The sequence below is a fragment of the Hypomesus nipponensis genome, chromosome 6 (assembly GCF_054491055.1).
Source record: "Hypomesus nipponensis isolate SF chromosome 6, ASM5449105v1, whole genome shotgun sequence".
In the NCBI taxonomy this organism is placed as follows: domain Eukaryota; kingdom Metazoa; phylum Chordata; class Actinopteri; order Osmeriformes; family Osmeridae; genus Hypomesus; species Hypomesus nipponensis.
The window spans coordinates 5,655,591-5,676,291 of NC_140366.1; the positions used below are offsets into that span (position 1 = coordinate 5,655,591).

At 44.3% G+C, this 20,701-nt stretch overlaps 1 protein-coding gene across 1 annotated transcript; it reads left to right on the forward strand.

Moving 5' to 3' along the window:
* Positions 1 to 349: 349 nt before the first annotated feature.
* scara3 (scavenger receptor class A, member 3) lies at positions 350 to 15,304 on the forward strand. Its single transcript, XM_084700731.1, has 11 exons — positions 350 to 590; positions 713 to 798; positions 5,773 to 5,808; positions 6,084 to 6,128; positions 7,903 to 8,022; positions 10,019 to 10,099; positions 10,946 to 11,064; positions 11,646 to 11,890; positions 11,992 to 12,300; positions 12,692 to 13,062; positions 13,375 to 15,304. Exons 2-11 carry the CDS (start codon positions 792 to 794, stop codon positions 13,821 to 13,823), a joined length of 1,782 nt encoding a protein of 593 aa, XP_084556857.1. The 5' UTR covers positions 350 to 590; positions 713 to 791; the 3' UTR covers positions 13,824 to 15,304.
* The last annotated feature ends 5,397 nt before the right edge of the window (positions 15,305 to 20,701 follow it).

Here is a 20,701-nt window from a genome sequence, read left to right on the forward strand (position 1 = left end):
GAAGGAGGATTGGAGGAAACCGTTTCATATTCAAACCACAGACTTTTAAGGTGGCCATTCTTCAATGTTCAAACATTTGTTAGCAATTAGGCTGGACCAGACGAACCTGACTCTATGACATGTGGACCCACCCACCCGCCTTCCTTTCCTCTTCTCTTTTCTCTCTCCCTCTCTCTTTTCTCCTCCCATCCCTCCTTTACCCTCTACGCTCTTTAATTTTCCTTGTTTCTCAACCCCTCCCATCTCTCTCTCTCTCTCTCTCTCTGTGTCTTTCTCCCTCCCTCCCTCCCTCCTGTCTAAACTGCACATGGTTTCTGTGCAAGGTATCAGTTTCTTCTGGCCATGGTGGAGAAAGGCAGGATGTTGAAAAGCTGCAGCCTGTAGTGAAGCCAACATAGCATGCAGCCTGGGAACCTTGGTGTGTTCGGTAGATACTCAGTCTTTGCATGTGCTAGTGGACTTACAGCCTGCCTCTCCTGCTCCTGTCTTCAGTGTCTGTGAGAGAGACAGAGTCCATGGGCTTGATGAGGAAGTCTTATTCAAGTTGTATAGATATAAGCCGGGCTGGATAGCTGTTGTGGAAGCAACAAGTAAGTCTTATTATGACCACACAGCATCACCTCCTGAGTTACATTTTGTGAGGGGAAACGACTGACCTTACATGGACATGTGTGCACTGTCTGAATTAGTTCCTCTCTTGCTTCTCCTTCAGGACACCAAGACTAAGTGAAGAGGACAGTTTTCTTGGAATCTGTTCACATCCTGATCCGAGGCATCCTAAAGAAGTCACCATGAAAGGTAAGAGAATACCACGTCTGTGTGGAAACCTGCAGCCCCCAATGTTGCCCTTGGTTTCTGCGTCAGCGTTCGACAGCAAACCGGTGTTGTGCCACAGTAGAGGGTGGGATTCGGGCTGGTGGTAGATCATGTGGGGGACTTGAAAGTGCACCAGCACCCAAATGTGCAGACAGACCAGTTTTTCGACCGCGCTAGGCAGGATTCTGAGCGAGCGCGTCTGTGTTGTTCTTGGACGCGAGACTTGGGCTCGGCTTTGAACACTGAGCGGCCTCATATTTCTTTGAGGCTGTGTGGACTCACAGTCCTCGGATCTGCCTATGATACTTTTTATGGGGTATCTTACACGAACCATACTGAAAGGTTAATGTTACATTCTAAGCTTTTGTCAACGTTGAAACACATGAAATGGGAGCCTTAAAGGATTGGTTTAGCACAGAGCTTAGAAAACTCTCTAGGGGGAACAACCACTATATAAGTACAGGTAAAATCATGTTGGTGTGTTTTGACGGAAGAACCCTCTAAGGGGTATTAAAGGTTGTGAAGTGAGAGGGCTCCTTTTCCATAATGGGAAGAAGGGGACGAATCACACGGTAATGGATATGTAGGAGGTGTCATAAACCTCTGGAAAGTGTAGTAAAGTGGGTTTACAGGCAATGCATGATGGGTACACCGCTTGTATACTGCTTCGGGGTCAGTTCTAGACTATTCTCCTGCTGGGAAAAGGTTTGGACCAGGACAAGTAACTGCTGGGCACAGGTCAGTGCCCTTGGGTCCAGGTAGGAGGTCTGTCTGAGTCTTGTTTGGGGTTTGCTTCACTGAAGCGGGGCAGTTTGCAGTCCCCGAACATGCAGGTCTACACATTCCTGCTGAGGAACAAGAAAGAAGCACCATAGAAGAAGGAGGGGAGGAAGGGGGCAGCAGGTGTGTAGCTGGCACACGGAGAGGTGTTGGAAAACTCTACAAGGCTAAGGAACAGTCAAAAGAAAACTCCAGAATCACAGAGAAGAAGGATGAACCTGGTATGGTCTGCTGAAGGGTTTAGAGGGAGGATTGTTTTTGATGTCGTTTCTCTCTGTCTTCCTCCTTTCTTTCCCTCCTTTTGTCTTTTATGTACTGTTTTAATGCGAGAAAACATTTGCCTGTTCGCAGCTCCAACTCTCATCTTTTGACTGCTACCCCAAAAACCACATCAAGGCCGTTTTTGTGTTCTTTCCTTCAAGGCTAAGCAGTTTACATCAACACATTCCAATCATTTCATGGCCCAGAGGACAACCACTCTGCCCCATCTGGGAAAGTCAGAATCGGAAGGGTGTCAGCAGGAGTTTCAGGAGACACTTGTCTTTATGGGTTGTGGTTACGACCCCCTGCTGGTTGGGAAAACCTCCCCTTTTTTGTCTGTGTTTCCACTTGAGGTTGAGGTTTTGGTCAAAAACTTGTAGTCGGGCCCTCGTCAAAAGAGGTGAACACTTAAAATAGTAAATCAGTATGCTTTGTCTGTGTAGTGTTTTGGAATGATGGATCAGAGGTGAGAGAAAGGCAAGTATGACGTAGTGAGCTAGAGGGTCATGAGGATTGTGGACACAACACAGTGTTAAGACAGTGCTGCTTGCTCTAAACATGAAAAGGGTCTCAGATTCAGGAGTTTATTCCTATCAACAGTGTCATATTCCCTGGTGGGTCTGCAGAAATGAAGTCAGACTTCTCAGGTCCAAACAGTGGGACCGGTCAGTAGGTTTCCAGACTGCAGAAATGGTCTTCAGTCTTGTGTTAAATGGTTCTGCTAGAAAAAATGATCTTGTATGTTCCTTTTTACTCGTTTACAGAACCTTGTTATTGGAACCAAAATCAGTAGAACCCAAACAGGGAGTTCTGTGGTCGGAGTTCCCAGTGTGTGCTGACATAACAACAATGGTGGTTGGAGGAAGAGAATATAGTTGTGAAGACTCCACACTGAGAACGACACAGCATAAATATGGAAGTGAAGAACCAAGGTCTCATGACAAGACTAAAGCCCAGATGTTGCCCTCAGACCCAGAAATCACATAGTAGTCTATGGCAAGGTTCCAAACCACCTGGACAGGTACAACAAAACAGATAATGGCAGAAATTCTGTCTACTCTTACCTTTCACCTACACAGGTGTGCACATGGTGCTGGTTTAAGACGATCGGACAATCTTTGGAATAGAGGTACTGTGTAAGGTCATCTGCAGTGCTAATGTTCCTGCACTTGTGTTTTAGTATAACTGTACCCATGTTTTCATAGGTGGCTGCTGGGTATGCACTGTACAACATCTGGACAAGCTAGCAGACAAATGATCTGTGCTGCCTTTCTTTCATACGAGCTACCTGAAACATTACCAAGTTTTCACAGGGCTAATCCTCTCTGTGTAGCACAATCACACTATCAGTGCTCTCACCTCTATTCTGCTACATCCGCTACTGTACATAGGGAGTCAGGTGGCTGAGCGGTTAGGGAATCGGGCCAGTAATCAGAAGGTTGCCGGTTAGATTCCCGCCCGTGCAAAATGACGTTGTGTCCTTGGGCAAGGCACTTCACCCTACTTGCCTCAGGGGGAATGTCCCTGTACTCATTGTAAGTCGCTCTGGATAAGAACGTCTGCTAAATGACTAAATGTAAATGTGCTATACCCTTACTGTTAGCATGCTACACAACTAGCATGATTACCATGCTAGCACGATTCCCAGAGATACCCACTTAAGCACTTAACATTTCCCCATGCAGGAATAAAACACAGCACTTAATATGAGTTGGCATAGTGTCACCATGCCACTTGACACGACAATAAGAATTCCATGGTTACTATGCTACACAATTGGCATGTTACCATAACTTAAGTATCGCAGTAAAGGAGGTATTCTTAGCTGCAGCTAACTCTAACCTTAAGTGTACCGGAGTCCATCACTAAAGCAGACAGCGTGCAATCAAACATGCATACTTATGAGAGTTAATGATAGCGTTATGGGCTGTAACCTTTTATAAAGCAGGCCTAACCTTGCTGCATGGAACTGTAGCCTACCTTTCTTTTTGACCACTGTGGTCAGGAGAGCCCAGAATGTCTGAGAACTCAGGAAAAGCAGATCCCCCTTAATAGCATTAGCCTTGAGGACGTTTAAAAAATTGAAAATAATATTATTTTATGGATGCTTTTAGTTCCTTTAAACTACTAGACCTAATTGATAGTTTTGTATTACATGGCATATTGTGCATGATTTGACTATGAACGCTATTTTAGAGGAGAATGTTCTCCCTAACTCCAACTTTGAAAGTTGTGAATTTTTTAGGTTTTGTTGAATGTCGTTTTTCCTATATTTTCCTCTTCAGCCACCTGTGCTCATATTTGTTCAGTATATTTGTTCATATTTTAACACGCTGGGTATTTTCCAACTCAGTTTTTCCAATCACAGCCTAATTTCAAATTCAGGCAAGCAGCCAGTCTCCCCACACCTGTCTGGCTCGTGCTGATTTCATCTTAGAAACACATCTGATGTTATACCTCCGAGGTGTGTGTGTGTGTGTACGTTAAATGTAGAGTTACAGATTGACGCAGTAGACTTGTTTTTCCATCCGAGGCCTCTAAGGCAGAGTAGGTCTGACTTTTAGAGTTCTGCGTGTTTCGGTTTGTTATGCTGTGTGAGTCAACTGAAACACCTGCGAGACTTACTGAGGAACGTAAAGTCTGAGACAATTCACTCTTGCTCTTTCTCTGGGCCCTCACCAGACCTGACTTCAGCTGTTCCACCAGGTCACATAAACACACTTTCAGTTCTCTATGCCCCAGCCTCATCTCTCACTCCCTCTCTCCCCTCTCTCACATCCAGTAGGATTTCTCCCCTCTGTGCTTTGTGAACGTGCTCTCTTTCGTTGTTTACACCTTTATGCTGAGTCATTTCCTATCCCAATGTAGGAACCTTATGTCTGGTAATGTCGTTACTGGATCAAGATGGATAGCCTGTGTCTAAGCTCTATATTTTAAGGTTTGAGCAAATCAAGTTGACAACCATGATTCTTGTTTTTTTGTTTTTTCCAGAAGGACACTACTCATAGACAGACTTGGGATCATTTCAGAATAGAATGTGTTATGGTCGATGCCCACAGCAGCCTTATATTTGTGTTGAAGGGGATTTGTGTCGACCTCCACCAAACAGCAATAGGTTATTTAGTCAAATAAATAAATGGTGTTACAGTTTGTTTTATGGTCTCATATGCAACACATTTGTAGCATTCATATGTTTCTGATCCAAAGTTATGCACCTTGACAGCATAGTCTACTCCTAAATGTCTACATATCTCAGTTAGATAATATGCCCACACAGAATAAATCACATTCTGGACATTATTCAGCATCTGTCTCTATGAAGCATGAACTGCAGTTTAATAAGGTTTCCGCAGTTATTTATGTGAGTATGTAGCTGTCTAGGCATATGTTCAGATTGCCTCTGTCTCAGTCATCATTTAGCCTCCACCCCCTCTGCCTTCTCCTGTCGACCAATTGAAAAAGAAAGAAATGACGGCACTATAATAAACCAACAACGTGAACATGCAAACACATTCACACACACACACACACAGAGAAAATCGCTCCCTCTTTGGTAGTTTCTGTAATGTTGCATTGGGGCCCTGCATGTGTTTGACAGCTCATACATTTCTATGCCAGCCACAGTCCTCTACAGGAAGTATGTGATATATTGGTCAGAGACGCAGATTCAACAGCACCAAAACATTTCTGTTCAAGGCATCTCATTTTAAGATGCACGCCAACTATGACCTCATGTCCATAGCCAGCCCCAGTTAGGTGCTCTGTGTTTTAGACTTCACAATCCCTATCCGGAGATTTTATGAGTGAGATTTTATGAGTGTATTATATGTTATGAGTGTGTTATAAACAAGTTGCTCCCCATGACAGTGTCAAGTGTGATTGCAATTTTCATGTGTCTTTCTCTCTGTTTGGCAGATAGCTATTGTGGATACGAGAACCAGCTCTTTAAAGGTAAGTAATACTGAAAGCTAAAATGCTTTCAGCTGAGCCTCGAATTGATTAGGTTTTTGGAAAAGCAGCCGTTGTCAACAGATAGTACTTCCATCATCTTCTAACTTTTTCCTGTCGTTGCATGAAGAAGAGGTCAAAGTCTGAGGTCAAGTTTTCCAATGAGGATATTGAAGATATTTTACTTGAGCAATTGTGAAGCTGATGATCGCTAGAAGAGACACTTATCCTGTGTGTGTGTGTGTGTGTGTGTGTGTGTGTGTGTGTGTGTCTTCCAGAGGAGGACCTTACAGGAGAGGAGGAGGAGATGCCTTCCTTCAGAGGTGAGGAACATTGTATTAACCCACATACATCAACCGCATACATATGTCAGAGAAATTAAGTTTTATACTGAATAATACAGATGCCTAGCATTCTTTGTCAGCAGATAACAGAGCCCCCCCAAACTAAACTTTAGGCTTTTTTATCACCCTGGGGGAAGGGTGAGCATTTGTTAAGACTAGAATATGACAAACTTTGTATTACGATCAGATGTTGTCTCCTTGCCAGCAAGTATTAAACCATGGTACTTTCTTTGAATCCGATGACTCTGTGCATTACTTGAAAAATTATCTTAACAACATATACTCCATCTGTCTATCCTCCTAACCACTGACCATAGATCCCCAACTTATAACTTACCCTTTTTGTTACTGGATATTTCCTAAAAAGGAGTTCCAGTACATGTGTACCGTTAGCCTGGGTGCCAGCCTAACTTAGCCCTGCCCACAAACATTTGGTCAGGAAGTTGGGTCTAGGGTCTCTCGGTTGGGGAAAAACTATGTCAGAACAAGAGCTGTTCGGACCAATCAAATTGTCAGGGCGGGCTTTATACGATGATGGACAGATGATCAACTGTAACATAATCAACCATGTCACCAAGGAGCGCTTGGGTTGTTACAGACAAACAACATACTAAGTTGGTCTGATGGTTGTAGGTCTATTCAATTGAGCGAAAAGGCTTTTTTTCCGGGTTCGGTTGAAACACGCCCCATATTCTCAGCCCAACGGAGCAGTATCAGACTCATATTCTGACTAGAATTATGAGTATGACAACGTCAGGCTAATGTACCGTATTTTTCGGAATTAAAGCCGCGGTTTATATCCTGACATAAAAAAATTCTTGTGGAGGTTATATTTTGATGCGGCTTATAGCACGTTTTTATAACAAAATAACAGTAGAAATACTTTTTTCATAAATGCTATTTAAATATTAGTTAATTCCCGGGCAATATATAATACATTTCACACTTACTTGCTTTCGTTTTTGAAGTGTGTTACACAATGGAATGCTGTAAGATCGCCTGTACTCGTGCATTGCTTGGTATCATTGTTCCTGTATCAAGTGCGGCATATATTCCAGTGCGGTATATACTCAGATATACAAACACAAAGCTCCCATACTGGTGGGGTGGGGTTTATAGAAAATGTGTCTTATTTTCCCCAAAATACAGGACTATTGGGCTGTTTTCAAGCATTCAAAATAACTGTTAATGTGCTTTGTTCCCAATGCATGTTCCATGTCCCAGTGCAATGTTGATTGTCCTGAAGACATTCCCTAAACAGTGACACAGATGAGTAACATCGGAGCAGCCATTTTGTGTAAACAGGAAGCCGTGTAGGGAATTTATCCTCAGCTTGTCGTGGTGTGCATGCGTGTCTGCGCGTGTCTCCACACGCCTGCAATCACAGCTTTGTTTTTGTGCGTGCTTGTTACATCTGGTTTACATAGTTCGACTCAGAGGCACGCAATCAGTCACACACACAGACACACACAAATGCACGCACACAAACACTTCTACTCCATGTGATTATGACCAGTCAGTGGCCAGTTTCCCCACATTGTTACAGCAAGGTTAGATATAGATATGACAGAAAAGATTGTCATATTTATTTTGGTTGCTCTCTAAGTAGTCTATGGGGTCTCCACTCCCTTCTTCCCCTCCATGCCAGTGAAAGTCTTAAATCTTAGGTTAACACAACACTGCATCTATAACTCAGTCCAGACTCATCCAGACTCATCCAGATGATTCCGTGTGTGTGTGTGTGTGCCCTCAGGCAGGACCCGGGGTGGGTGTGTTAAGTGCCAACAGACCCGATCCCTCCAGCTGGCTGTCAAGGTCCTCTATGGCTTTTTTGCCTTCCTCATCATTGCTGTGGCAGTCCTGGCATCACTGGGTAGGTGGCATCATACTATGATATTACAGAGTGAAAAGTTAGCTGGCAATTGACTGCCATCAAAATGAAGTTTCGATTGGTTTGTAACTATTCGCCCCAATAGCTTGAGTTTGGACCTTTGAAGGAGACCTACTGGTTGGTTGGGCTCAGTCTCGCTTTGGGCTTAAGTATTCCACTGACACTCCATCCACTTTTGGCTCAATTCACTGCACCCAAGCTACAGACTACAATGAACTCAACCAAAATTGAATCCAGATTGACTCGGGATTGTTGAGTGAGTCATTTTTGCCCAGAGCTTAGCCTTCCAGCAGGTATCATGCGTCCAATACCGTCTCCAAACTCCTCGTCATCTGGTGTCCCTGGCAAAGCAGAACCTGGTCCCTTAGTCATGCTTGACTAACCACAGTGCTCCTCTATGAGCCGTAACAAGGGAGAAGCAGGATTGTGGTAGAGGCCTTCAAGAGTTCTGTGTAAAACAATAGGGGTCACTGGTTTCCCCGGATCATATGAACCTACGTTTCATAGCAGGTTTATTGTGTCATACATGACAAATATTACAGTAATAGCAGATGCTAGATGCATCAGGAGGTCTTTGGGATTGAGAGGGGAGGCCGTAAATCTTTTTTTTTTTTTACAATACCTCAGTACTCCCTTGGAGATTTCTGGTTGTAACTGTGAGAAGGTTAAAGTGGAGCTGAGGTCTCCTCACGGCAGTGGCAAAGCCTAGCCCTGGAGGGTCCACTCACAGTTTATGTCAACGAACCCACACCCAGTCAGCCGTGAAACCAAATAAGAACAAAGAATTGTAAACTTTATCATGGAGAAACTCTAACATTGTGCTTGGCTGAACCGGTCCAAACAACGGGTGCGAAAGGGAGAACATGAAGCGGTGATATGTTGAGGTTTCCATATTACGTCCACTTACTCCCACATCTGTTTCATATTGGTGAAATTCCCAGATACTTCATTATATAACAAGTGTTCGCTATCAGTGTCACATTTGTGTGACCTTTACAAAATGTTAAAGTCCACGTTTTAGACCAAGATCAAGTCTTGAAGATTTTAAGCGCATCATTTGACAAACCACTTTTGTTTGAAACTCTTGTTAACACTGCTTGTTGCTTGAGTATTCACTAGATTAAATTATCGAGAGAACAAAACCCAAAGGGATTTTCAGATAACTAAAGAAACATAGCGGGTCTTAGTTTCTGAGTGTATCTCATGTTTCTGGCTCAGGCAGTGCTCCAGCCTGCCTTTTCTCAGCAGTGTTTACAAAGTGTATGTTTTTACCGAGAAGCCTCTTTCTTTTCCAAACCTCCCTTCAGTTCTGTAAACTTTAGCCATCTGCTTACGACATCTAGCAGAAAGGATTGGAGACAATAGTGTATGCTCCTATAAGCATTCTGACTGTTTTCAAACATGCAAAAAGCTCCATGGACAGTGAATCACAATGCATGTTGATAAACCCTCCTACCTAGACTATAGAACCAACAACACCTCTAGTCCCCAATAAGTCATGTTCAAACTCAGTACCCCACGATCCTAATGCAGTTAAACAGGTGGTATGTGGACGACACATGGAAGCATTTGTGAGGATAAACAGACTCCAGCTCTGCCGTTATTAATCCCTAGGCTCTGGGATTAGAACGTTATAATACGCAGCACGGCCTCCTCCAGCGTGTGTTTAAACACGACTGTGGGTCCTTTGGGAGCTGTAGTCCACGAGGAAACGAGCAGCTGGCTAAGTCATTTCCTGTAGTTGTGCCCTGTAAGTTGTGTGTTGTATTGGGAACCAGCCCATATAACTACTGCCTCCTGTCAACACATACTGTAAATCTCTACATCGCAAACTCGAACATTATGAAAGAAAGGTCCCAGAAATGACCAAGTAATTAAGCTCAGTTGAGGCAGAAAACAACTACTCATACTGGTGGATTTCTCTTCATTCCTCATGAAGCCAGCTTTGCTAACTAACAATTTTTTCGTGCCTTCTCAGTTTTCCGGAAAGTTGACTTCTTATCGGAGGAGGAATCACACTTTCACATGAAGATTACCAAAGTTCAGGGGAGTATTGAAGGTACAAGACATTCTAACTGTATTCTGCATAATGGACAAGCATACTGTAGCTGAGAAGTGTAGCTATTCACTGTACTTACAGCACTCCAGCACAAGTATGGCAAACTTACAGTATGGATATGAACCTTTAGGGACTTGAACCCAGGACCTGTAGACATGACCAGCACCATACTACATGACCAGCAATCATACCTAACTCAGCCACACTAGACAATAAGCCCATATTAGCTGTGTCAGCAGGCCTCGGCAGTTCATTCATTCCCAGAGAGGTGAAGAGTGGTAAACAAAGATTAGTGGAGCATACCAAGACTTCCTGCAGAGGCCTTCCGAGCAGAAGTCACCCCCCCCCCCCGTCAAAAAGAGACACATCTCAGTGTCCAAAGTAGGTCATCCGAAGAGTACAGAGATGTGGGTCATGGAATATGGAACCTTGGGCCAGGAGGGAGCATGTAAGGGTGTCTCTTGATGGAGGGGGGAGAAGTTTCTCTAGCCCCATGACCTGGCCTCCTGAGATGGGGAGACCCTGGGGAGACATGAATCTCTGAGCTCGCTCTAGGATCCATACTTCTCAGTTACCTCTGGTTACCTCTGCTGGGATAGAATCTTTGTTCTGTTCCATTGACCCTAAGGAGTTTTGGAACCCTGAACTGAACCCTGATGCCACACAACCCTGAACACTGGTTGTGTGGAATTGAATTACACGTTTCTACACTAATAGGATGTTTGGAGCTATAGACCTTCCCCTGATAGCATAGGCGATTGGAGCATGGTGTTAGTGGTGTATGTAGGTTGTGGGTTCATCATCAACAGATCACTGTATAACATTGGTTCATCCCTCATTCCCCAGATCTGAGCAGCACCAGTAATTGTTCTGGCTGTCTGGATCTGGCCCACTATGGGATGGAGGTGGCTCGACTCAAGAGAGAGTTTGAAGAGTTGCAGAAGATGATCTTGGGGCAGGAGCAGGTCAGTAGAATAATATAGCAGAGAACAGAAAATAATACGATATACAGTACCAGTCAAACGTTTGGACACTTTGAATGGGAAAATGTGTCCAAACTTTTGACTGGTACTGTACGTGATGTGAACAACATGATACTTTGCCAACCTGTGTTTTGCTTGTGTGTGTGTGCATGTGTATCTGTATGTGTATCTGTGTGTGTGTGTGTGTGTATCTGTATGTGTATCTGTGTGTGTGTGTGTGTGTGTGAATGTGCGTGTGTATCTGTATCTGTGTGTGTATCTATATGTGTATCTGTGTGTGTGTATATCTGTATGTGTGCGTGTGTATCTGTGTGTGTGTGTGTGTGTGTGTGTATGTGTGTGTGTACAGTACCAGTCAAAAGTTTGGACACATGGGAAAATGTGTCCAAACTTTTGACTGGTACTGTATTTTAGAAAATATTCTTAACTTTTTTTTTCATCAATCTGCAACAGGAATGAAAGGAAATATGTTATTCATTTTATTACCAATTGTCCCTCAAACAACCAATCACACAAACACTGCTATTGGTTGAAATGTTGAATGAGTCCACTTACCTCTTCAGGTATTGGACCAGGCATCTCAGACCCAGCAGACCCTGAAGACAGCGAGTAACAGGATGACTCGTGACATGCAGAACTACTCCATGTCAATCAAACTCATCAACCAATCACTTGAGAGGTACCTGGACCAGGTGGATGGCTGGAAGGCGGTGATCACAGAGACCGATGAGAGCATGAAGACGTTATCCCAGGACCAGTACGACCTCAAGGCCACCGTCCAGCAGGTCAACACCACGGTGGCCCTCAGGTAGGAGCTGACCTCCATAACTCTGAACCAAAACATGCTAGCTCTTTAACTTTTCAAAGACAAAAACGTTGTTTAATATTGGACGCTCTTTCCCGACCCAGCGCTCTGTGGATGGACACCCTTCAGAGGAAGACGGATGAGGAGACCCTAGTCCTCCAGAAGATGACGGCCGACTGGCAGAACTACAGCCGGGTCCTGAGCGGCCTCAAGTCCAACTCCAGCGCCACCACCCAGACGGTGAGGAGCATCCAGAGCGGCATCTCCGCCACCCACCAGCGCATCAGCATGAGCTCCGAGATGGTCCACGACCTCACCCTGCAGGTCATGAACCTCCAGATGCAGCTGGACAACCTTACCTCCTTCATGGATGAACACGAGGAGAACATGCACGACCTCCACTACCACTCCAGGTTTGATATTGACCACCCACCCTGGCATCGTGAATGTGTTTAAAACAGCTATACATAGACAGGAGAACAACATGCACAGCATCCAGGAACATTCTGGACCCTGACTGGACGCGCACTATCACTTCAGAGTGGGTGAATTGGCTTGGTGTCTGAATTAAAGATTGTATGTTGTTTGCTATGAGAGAAAGCCAAACCTGATTGGCAGAATTCTCTAGAAATATGTTTCAAGAGCAGGCACATACCAGGCGCTTGAGTTTGAAAGTACCAGACTTTACCTTAAGGGATAGTACATTCAAAACACACAAGCAAAAACCTCCACTTCTTCAACCTGCTCAAGATTTTAACAAACCTTTAACCATGACCCCTTTGGTCCTGTTCTGACCCCCTGCAGATACTACGAGAACCGCACAGGAGAGCGCTTCACCACGTTGGATGCCAGAATGATCTCCATTGAGATGGAGATCGACACCATCTCCTCCAGCATCAATGCCACGGTCAGCCACGTCCAGAGCATGTACAAGTACATCAACATGGAGAGCTCCTCCTGCCAATCTCGGCTCTCCAGCCACACCGAGGACCTGCAGAACCTCAACCGCACCGTGGATCTGCTGCTGCACATGGCTGACGTTCTAAGGCAAGAAGACCTGATGCTCAGGGTGAGGTTGGACCTGGACGTTCGGAACCTGTCCATGGTGATGGAGGAGATGAAGCTGGTGGATTCACACCATGGGCAGCTGATACAAAACTTCACCATAGTGAAAGGTAGGGCAAATGCAGTAGGACACGCAGACGTGCATACAATGTTAAGGGGCGGATGCGGTGGGGAGGGAGAGGGGATTGGTTGTCGAGCAAGACATGGCGGCTCTGCCGCCAGTGGTGTTTGTGTAAATGAGAGGCAAAATGTACAGCGTTTCGAGAACCATTTAGGTAGAAAACGTCCCATATGAGTGCAGTCCACGTGCAATGATCATTTGACACATTTTTCACTGTCAAGTTATTGTGTAAGTTACATTGTGAGTCATGACTCATAAAAATATTTCCATGTTTACCTGTTTGGCTCCCCTCACTCTACAGGAATTCCTGGTCCTCCCGGTCCGAAGGGTAACAGAGGGGAGACAGGGGCCAAGGGTCCTGTCGGCCTGACTGGTAATAAGGGGGACAGGGGCCTAGGAGGGAACCGTGGCCCGCTGGGTGAGAAGGGCATCATTGGATCGAAGGGAGCACAGGGTGAGGTGGGGCCTACTGGGGGCAAGGGCGCGGTGGGCATTAAAGGAGCTAAAGGTGCCTTGGGTCCACCTGGCCCCCGCGGGGAGATTGGACAGAAGGGTGACATGGGAGCCATGGGCAAAGACGGGAGTTCAGGACCCAAGGGACCTGCAGGGATCCAGGGCCAGTCTGGTCTGCCAGGGATCCACGGTATACCAGGACCCAGAGGGAAGCCTGGGCCTGTTGGGCCCCCAGGTCCCCCGGGAACCCCTGGACCTCCAGGACTACCAGCCCATGCGTTCCCCACAGTCTCCTGAGGGAACAAGGACCTTGCTACCTATCACCTGTAGACTTAACAGGACACGCTACAGACGTACAGTTTGGTGCCTTTGAAGGTACACTTGGCTTTGCCTTACCCTGGTACCAACTTTTTTCTTTTGGCTTGGCATATCTTTGATACCTATACGCACTCCTGTGGGACTGGTGAAGATGATGAACTGGCAGACAGGGGATTTCAAGAACTGAGACAGTTCGAAAAGAAACAAAATAATGGATTTGCCGTACCATACCTAATCTCTCCTGTGACTCAGTCCAGTTATTTCTTCACACAAGTAAGAAACTATTAAATCTCATCTGAGAGTTTAAAAGACTGCTTTTAGACTGACGTACAAAGGCTAAGTCACATTAGTACATACAATTGAATGTAGTATACAAGAGGAATGGTTGAAATGGATGGATGGTTGGATTCACACATTCGAAGAACTTCCAAGTCCAAGTGAGAGCGATGTACAGTCTAGGTTTACATGACCATGCACTTTCATGGGGTCTCAGAATTTATTTTTTAACAATCTAGTCACATTTATATATAGTTTGTGCAGCATTCATAGCCTGGCTGCTAGCCCAACTTCTCCCCGCCCACAAAAAAATTCGGTCGGGAAGTTGGGTCTGGAGGGTCTCGTATTAGGAACAACTACATAAAACCAGGATCTGGACAGACCAATGAAATTGCCAGGGCGGGCTTTATACGATGATGGACAGATGATCAACAGTAACGTAATCAACAACGTCACGAAAGAGCCCTTGGGTTGAATTTGTGCATATTCTGACTAGAATTATGAGTATGACAACGTCAGGCTACAGCATTCACTCATTAATTTCCATTCTCTTTATGATAGCACTTTACCAGTTTTATAAAGTGTAGAATTTATGAAGGAGGCAGTTTTAAAAGTGTTAGTGTTTTACATGTGTAACGTTTCAGAGCAGGCACTCTGAATACTGATCTCAAAGTTTCAAATTGTTGTGGTGTAGTTATGGCTCTGTTTTGTGTGGATGAATGGTATTATAGACTTAAAACTGATGCGCTTTAACGAGGCACATGAATAAACATTTAGTTAGTCATCAGCTTAAATTGTATTTCACTGGCTTACATATCACAGATCACATATATTTGTTTTAGTCAGCATTTTTCAAATCTCGAATTTAAATGGTTTAGAGGTTGTTTTTTTACATTGTATATAATTGTACTTACTAGTTTAATGTGTTTGTTTATAGTTTTGATCGAACCGTTGTACCAGTCAGTTTAACAACTATGAAATCAATCAGATATTAGATTGTTAAATCCATATTAATCTATGCACATTATAAACAATAATAATGTTTTGCTTATTTCTAACAGCAACTAAAACATCTTGAAAAGCAACTGGACATTTCTTTTGCTAACCTTTGTGTCTGTATAAAAAAATGCGACTGGCTTGCATCAGTGTGAAATAAATGCCTTCATTGTACGGCGTACTTTTAATCCTAGAACTCAAACACAGTTTTATTCATTGTTGTTTTTACTACAGTCCAAGTTGTGGCTCTGTGGGCTATAATCCACTGACTGTCCTTGCTGTGGGATGATGTGGTGACAGTTGTGGTCTCTACTGGTTTCCCTTCTCCAGAGATCTGAAGGACACAAAACTCCCGAAAACGTCATATAAAGTCTGTCAGTCACGGTAGTTAATGATTGCAAAAAGTCAAAATGGTTAACTTTCTATTCACATCTCAGAAACATTACAGAGGCATAGATTTCCTTGAGATACTGTGTGAAATACGTATTCATTCTTGTCCTTCAAAGGGTACAAAGATCAAGTTGAGGTGTGTCTGAGTTGAATGCTTGGGTTGTCTTAAAATACAGTTTCGGTTCATGTCTCTCTCTTTCGCTCTCTCTCTCCCCTCTTTCGCGCCCCTCTCTCTCTCGTCTCCTCGTTTCACACATGGTGGTGTGCAAACTGTCTTAGAGCTGCTAGCTAGCTGACCTCCAGCAGCTTGTCTAAACCATTACCACATGTTGGACCATAAATCACCACACAGTGGCAGAGAATTGGGACAGACCTTCTCTGGACGCATCATTACAGACGGCACATTTCAGGCTGAAACACAACAACAAAGCTCTCTCCAGTTGTCTGTCCAGTCCCTGGGGAGCCTGTGCTATACCAGAGTTAGCGAAGCTCCGCCTTGACGGCGATGACTATCCCTGTAACAGCCAGTTCATGGTTCCTGCTCCAATTGTGGTTTGGTTTCACAATAACCACTACCTGATGCAATGTTACTTAGATCCAGTTTCCACTGTTCGTGTTGCATTAGCGACCACAACTGGGGTTTAGACTAACATTAAGCACTCCCTCAGACATGTTGTATTTCAATTCGATTTTTTATATGGGTTTACAATGCATGGCTGAATAAAATGTATAGACGTTCTGGAGTGCCAGCTGTTATCCTGAGGCTCTAGCATTTGTAGCTGCCAGAGCTGGAGTCATCTGCAGCAGATACACACATAGACACACAGCTGAACCTCAGATGCACTCTGCTTCCATAGAGGAAGACTAGTCCAACCCTATATCTGTTACACATTTACATGTATTCATTTAGCAGACGCTTTTATCCAAGTGACTATCCAAGAACGAGCTTTACAAAAAGTGCACAGGTCAATGATCATAAACGAGATAGCCCCAAAAACATTGCGGGTAGCCAAAACATGAAGCATACATTGTGAAAAGCAAATAAGTGCCAATGGGTAGAACCAGAAAAGCATGGAGTTAAACAAATTACAATTAAACAACATGATCCTCGAAAGTGCTAGAGTGTACCTAGAGCAAAGCGAGCAACAATAATACAATTCACAGCGAGTACAAGTAGTTAAATCAGTTACAACTAACCAACAAGTGCAACAAGTCCCTGAATAAGTGTCATTGTGTTCCTGGAGGAAATAAACTAACATCTGATCCAACAAAGCATTTCTTAAATACCTTTACTCCCGGATGAGGTTCGCCTTTAGCCTTTTCTTGAAGGCAGGGATACAGTCAGTGTCTCTGATGGAGGTGGGGATATGATTCCATCATTGGGGGGCCAGACAGGAGAAGAGCTTGGGTTGGGAGCGGGCGTTCTTGAGAGGTGGGACCACCAGACGGTTGTCAGAAGAAGATTGTAGGTGGCGGGTGGGGGTGTAAGGCTGGAGGAGAGACTGGACGTAGTCAGGTGCAGTCCCGTTCACCACTCGGAAGGTTAGTACCAGGGTCTTGAATCTGATGCGGGCCATGATTGGTAGCCAGAGGAGTGAAATAAAGAGCAGGGTAACATGGGAGCGTCCGGCTAGGTTGAAGATCTGAATCCTTCGGAGAGGGCAGGTTGCGCATGCTGGGAGACCGGTGAGAAGCGAGTTGTAGTATTCCAACTTGGAGAAGACAAGTGCTTGGACTAACAGAATATAGAAGATCCTATATCTGTTTATATAAAAGAAGATTAGTCCAATCCTATTGTCAGAATTATTAATCTATCAAGCATTGCACAGTCAGTCGGTGAACAAGTTTAAGAAAGTTTATTGCTTGCGGCCGGCCCACAAGGAGACAAAAACATCACACGCCATTGTGCTACAAAGTTTGTCCGCTAGCATGTTGTGCTAGCAATCTATTTAAGCAGAACCGCTCTTTACAGTCATTGGTTAAGACAAAGGCATGCAAATGTTCCATTGCTCTTCTTTATTGGCTCCTTGCAAAGACCGGGCGCAGGCGTGTGTGCGTGCGTGTTTGAGTGTGTGTGCCTTTTGACCCCTGTAAGCTTGACCACATGATTCACCCAACACAGATAAGGCCAGACATCTTTTATGGCCTCTCCAGTAAGAGAGAGTGGTCAGCCCAGGTCACCTTGTTTACATATGCCTCGTGTTCCCCAAAGTTCAGATTTGGGGGTAGGCCTCTCTACACACACAAGGAATGCTGAACACAGAATCATTCTTATACAGGATAAATGTGTTACATCTTCAATTTTCCCAACACCTATATCCGTTTATATAGAGGAAGACTTGTCAAACCCTATATCTGCTCCAATAGAGAAGACCCTTTACAAGGCCAAGAGGACATTCTGGTTCATAATCTACATTTAGGTTACCAACACTACCTCCCATAAGGTTAAAATCCTCATTCAGACTGTATCATTAAGCACAGAGACTGACCACTTCTATACAGAGGAAAGCCGCTGGATGAGAAATCGCCTTATTCCAAATTGTTCAAAAAGAAAAGAAAATGGACAAAGTCAGGTGGACGCCGGAGGGCGTTGGTGTTTTGACTGAAACAGCCACCACGCCAGAATCAACGGCGCCAGATGTTCCTCCTGGTGGGCAGCCAGCATCCAGCTCTCCTAGTCCCCAGGTGGAACACATTTCACACGTCCATTTTCTCCCTCCTGTGCTCCCCATAACAGCTGGCCAGGCTAAGGTAGGAAAGCTCACCTCTAAACCCGCCATATTTTCCAAATGTCATCACTCAGCCCCATACAGCAGGGAATAGGGGTCATGGCCACTTGAGAGATGGATTGAATAGGTGCCAACAGTTACTGTATAGTGCATCTTAACTACTGGAGTGCTGTTTATGAGAAAAAGAGTACTTTGTGACACCTGTAGCCGAGGTTGACTAGCCATCGGTCACACCTCCTGTTCCTTTCCCCTGTCTGCTCTCTCCTCCATCTTTCAGGCCTGGGTTCTTTAATCATCCCTCTCTGTCTGTCTCTGTCTTTTTTGTTTAAATATTCCCTCTCTGTCACGCTGATTCAGCTCAGTGTGATGTATTGATTGTTTTTGCAAGTCTTCCGTCACTGAGATTTCAGGGTGGATAGTTTGCGTAGATCAGTTAACTCAGTCTTTTTCCAGGTGACCCAATGTAGGAGACGTTACCTAACTCCAAACACACATATAGACAGACACACACATGCAGACACGCACACACACACACACACACACACACACAAACATGCGCACATACACATATTTACACACACACGTTAACACACATCCTGGGAGACGTTACCTAACCCTACCCCTGACAACACCATTCTAGACCATTACAGGTACAGCTGTTCAAACAGGCTGTTTTCAGACTTGCTCAAGGTGACCAGATGCTTATTATTATACTTGTGATATATAAACACAGGCTGCACTTGTCTGCAAGTAAAAGCTTAGGATAGTGAGTCAGCAGCTTCCTCATGGTGTAAAGGTAGGATGTAGAGTCAGCAGTTTCAGTGTACTTTTCTTCGCTGTGTAGAGTTTGTATAGGGGGGGTCAGCAGTGTATCTAGACCTTAGTCATTCTTCCACTGGGCTAGGAGGAGAGACCCATGTGGAAGCTTATGAGAATCTCTTGCTGCAGATCACCTATTCAGAATCACAAGCAGAACGCTCGGACGGATGCAAATCTTTCCCACACCCCTCTCACTGCAGTCCACGTAAATGCACAGACATCTCGTTTCATGTTAACTGACTGAAACCACAATCAGATTAGGGCAGTTTGAATTCCAAACAGCCTCACGGCGGCTGATCCAGATTTTCCCTTCAGCAGAAAGGCTGTTAACCCTCCCCAGAGATCTGAAAGTGTTCCCTGACAGTCCTGTTATTCCAATCCTGTAATGAAATATATAATTTGAGGCTAAATTAAAGTATTATCTGTTTGTTTGCTTTCACCGACAGAGGGAACAATGCAGATTTTCGTCATTATATAAACCACATGTCTGGCAATGGGCCTGGACTCACTCCCATTTCAGACTGGTCAGTTTCCACTCCCCTGGTTGTGCTCAGCGTATAGCAGAGATATGTTTTTTTTCTCTGTATTTTGAGGGCCTTGCCTCAAATATTGTACTTTGGCCCCAGGGATTATCCAGAGAGACTTGTTTTTGAATTGTCCGTTTGTGTTGTGTTGATTGAACCAAACAATAGAATATTATGCAAGAGATTCATGATCTGGTATTGACATGAATTACTGAATAGAAGAGCACATTCAGAATTCAGAACAGTATTTTCCAAAACATCCGCCCACAATTACACGCCTAAAGTTATTTTAGTGGGAGCGACAGAGGAGTAAGTAAGTGTGCAAAGGCACTGTGCCAAAGGCCGCCTTTCCACGAATGGTAGGCTTGGAGGTGGGGTGAAAACGATTACAAATCTTAGCAATCATAGACACAATTAGCATTTGAGCGAGCTCGATTTTTGCTCCAAACAACCCAGTAACTCTAACATCTCTGGGATTTGCCGTGGATGCCGATACCAGTGAGTCAGTTAACACGTCACAATGTCCTTTTAATTTCCATTCCTTTCTTTTGAGTTGAAGTCAAACCCCAAATTTCTGTTTTCGTTTTAATCAATGATATGCATAGTCCTGTATTTCATGAAGGGTAGTTCTGTCATTGTATCCTTTGAAACAGTATACATTTTGTATATGAACTTAGCAAATAGAGAAACCTACTCATTGTCTTAGTCAAACATCAAATTATAAACAACCAACTGTAATATATATGTATTAGAGGTAGATGGGATAGTTAGAACCCTGTTCCCCTCAGATAGCATGTAGCATTATTGCCCTGATAGTAACACTTAGGTTTGCCTGTGTGTGACCTGGGAACAGAGCACAGCTGGACACTCAGTTGTGACAGATTGTTGTGGCAAACTGTTTTATCTTGACAGGTGGTCTTTGATGGAGGTCTGCAGTTTTCCACTCTGGTCAAACGTCAGAGCCACATGGCTGACATCAGCTCTGGTGCACATGAGGGTAAACCTGACCACACTCTGAAGTTCTGCTACAACATTTTCTTTGGACCACTACTCCTAACCTAAACCTGCTCTCACATGTTACCGTTCCCAACTTCCCTTTAAAAACAACTGTAGAAGGTTGAAC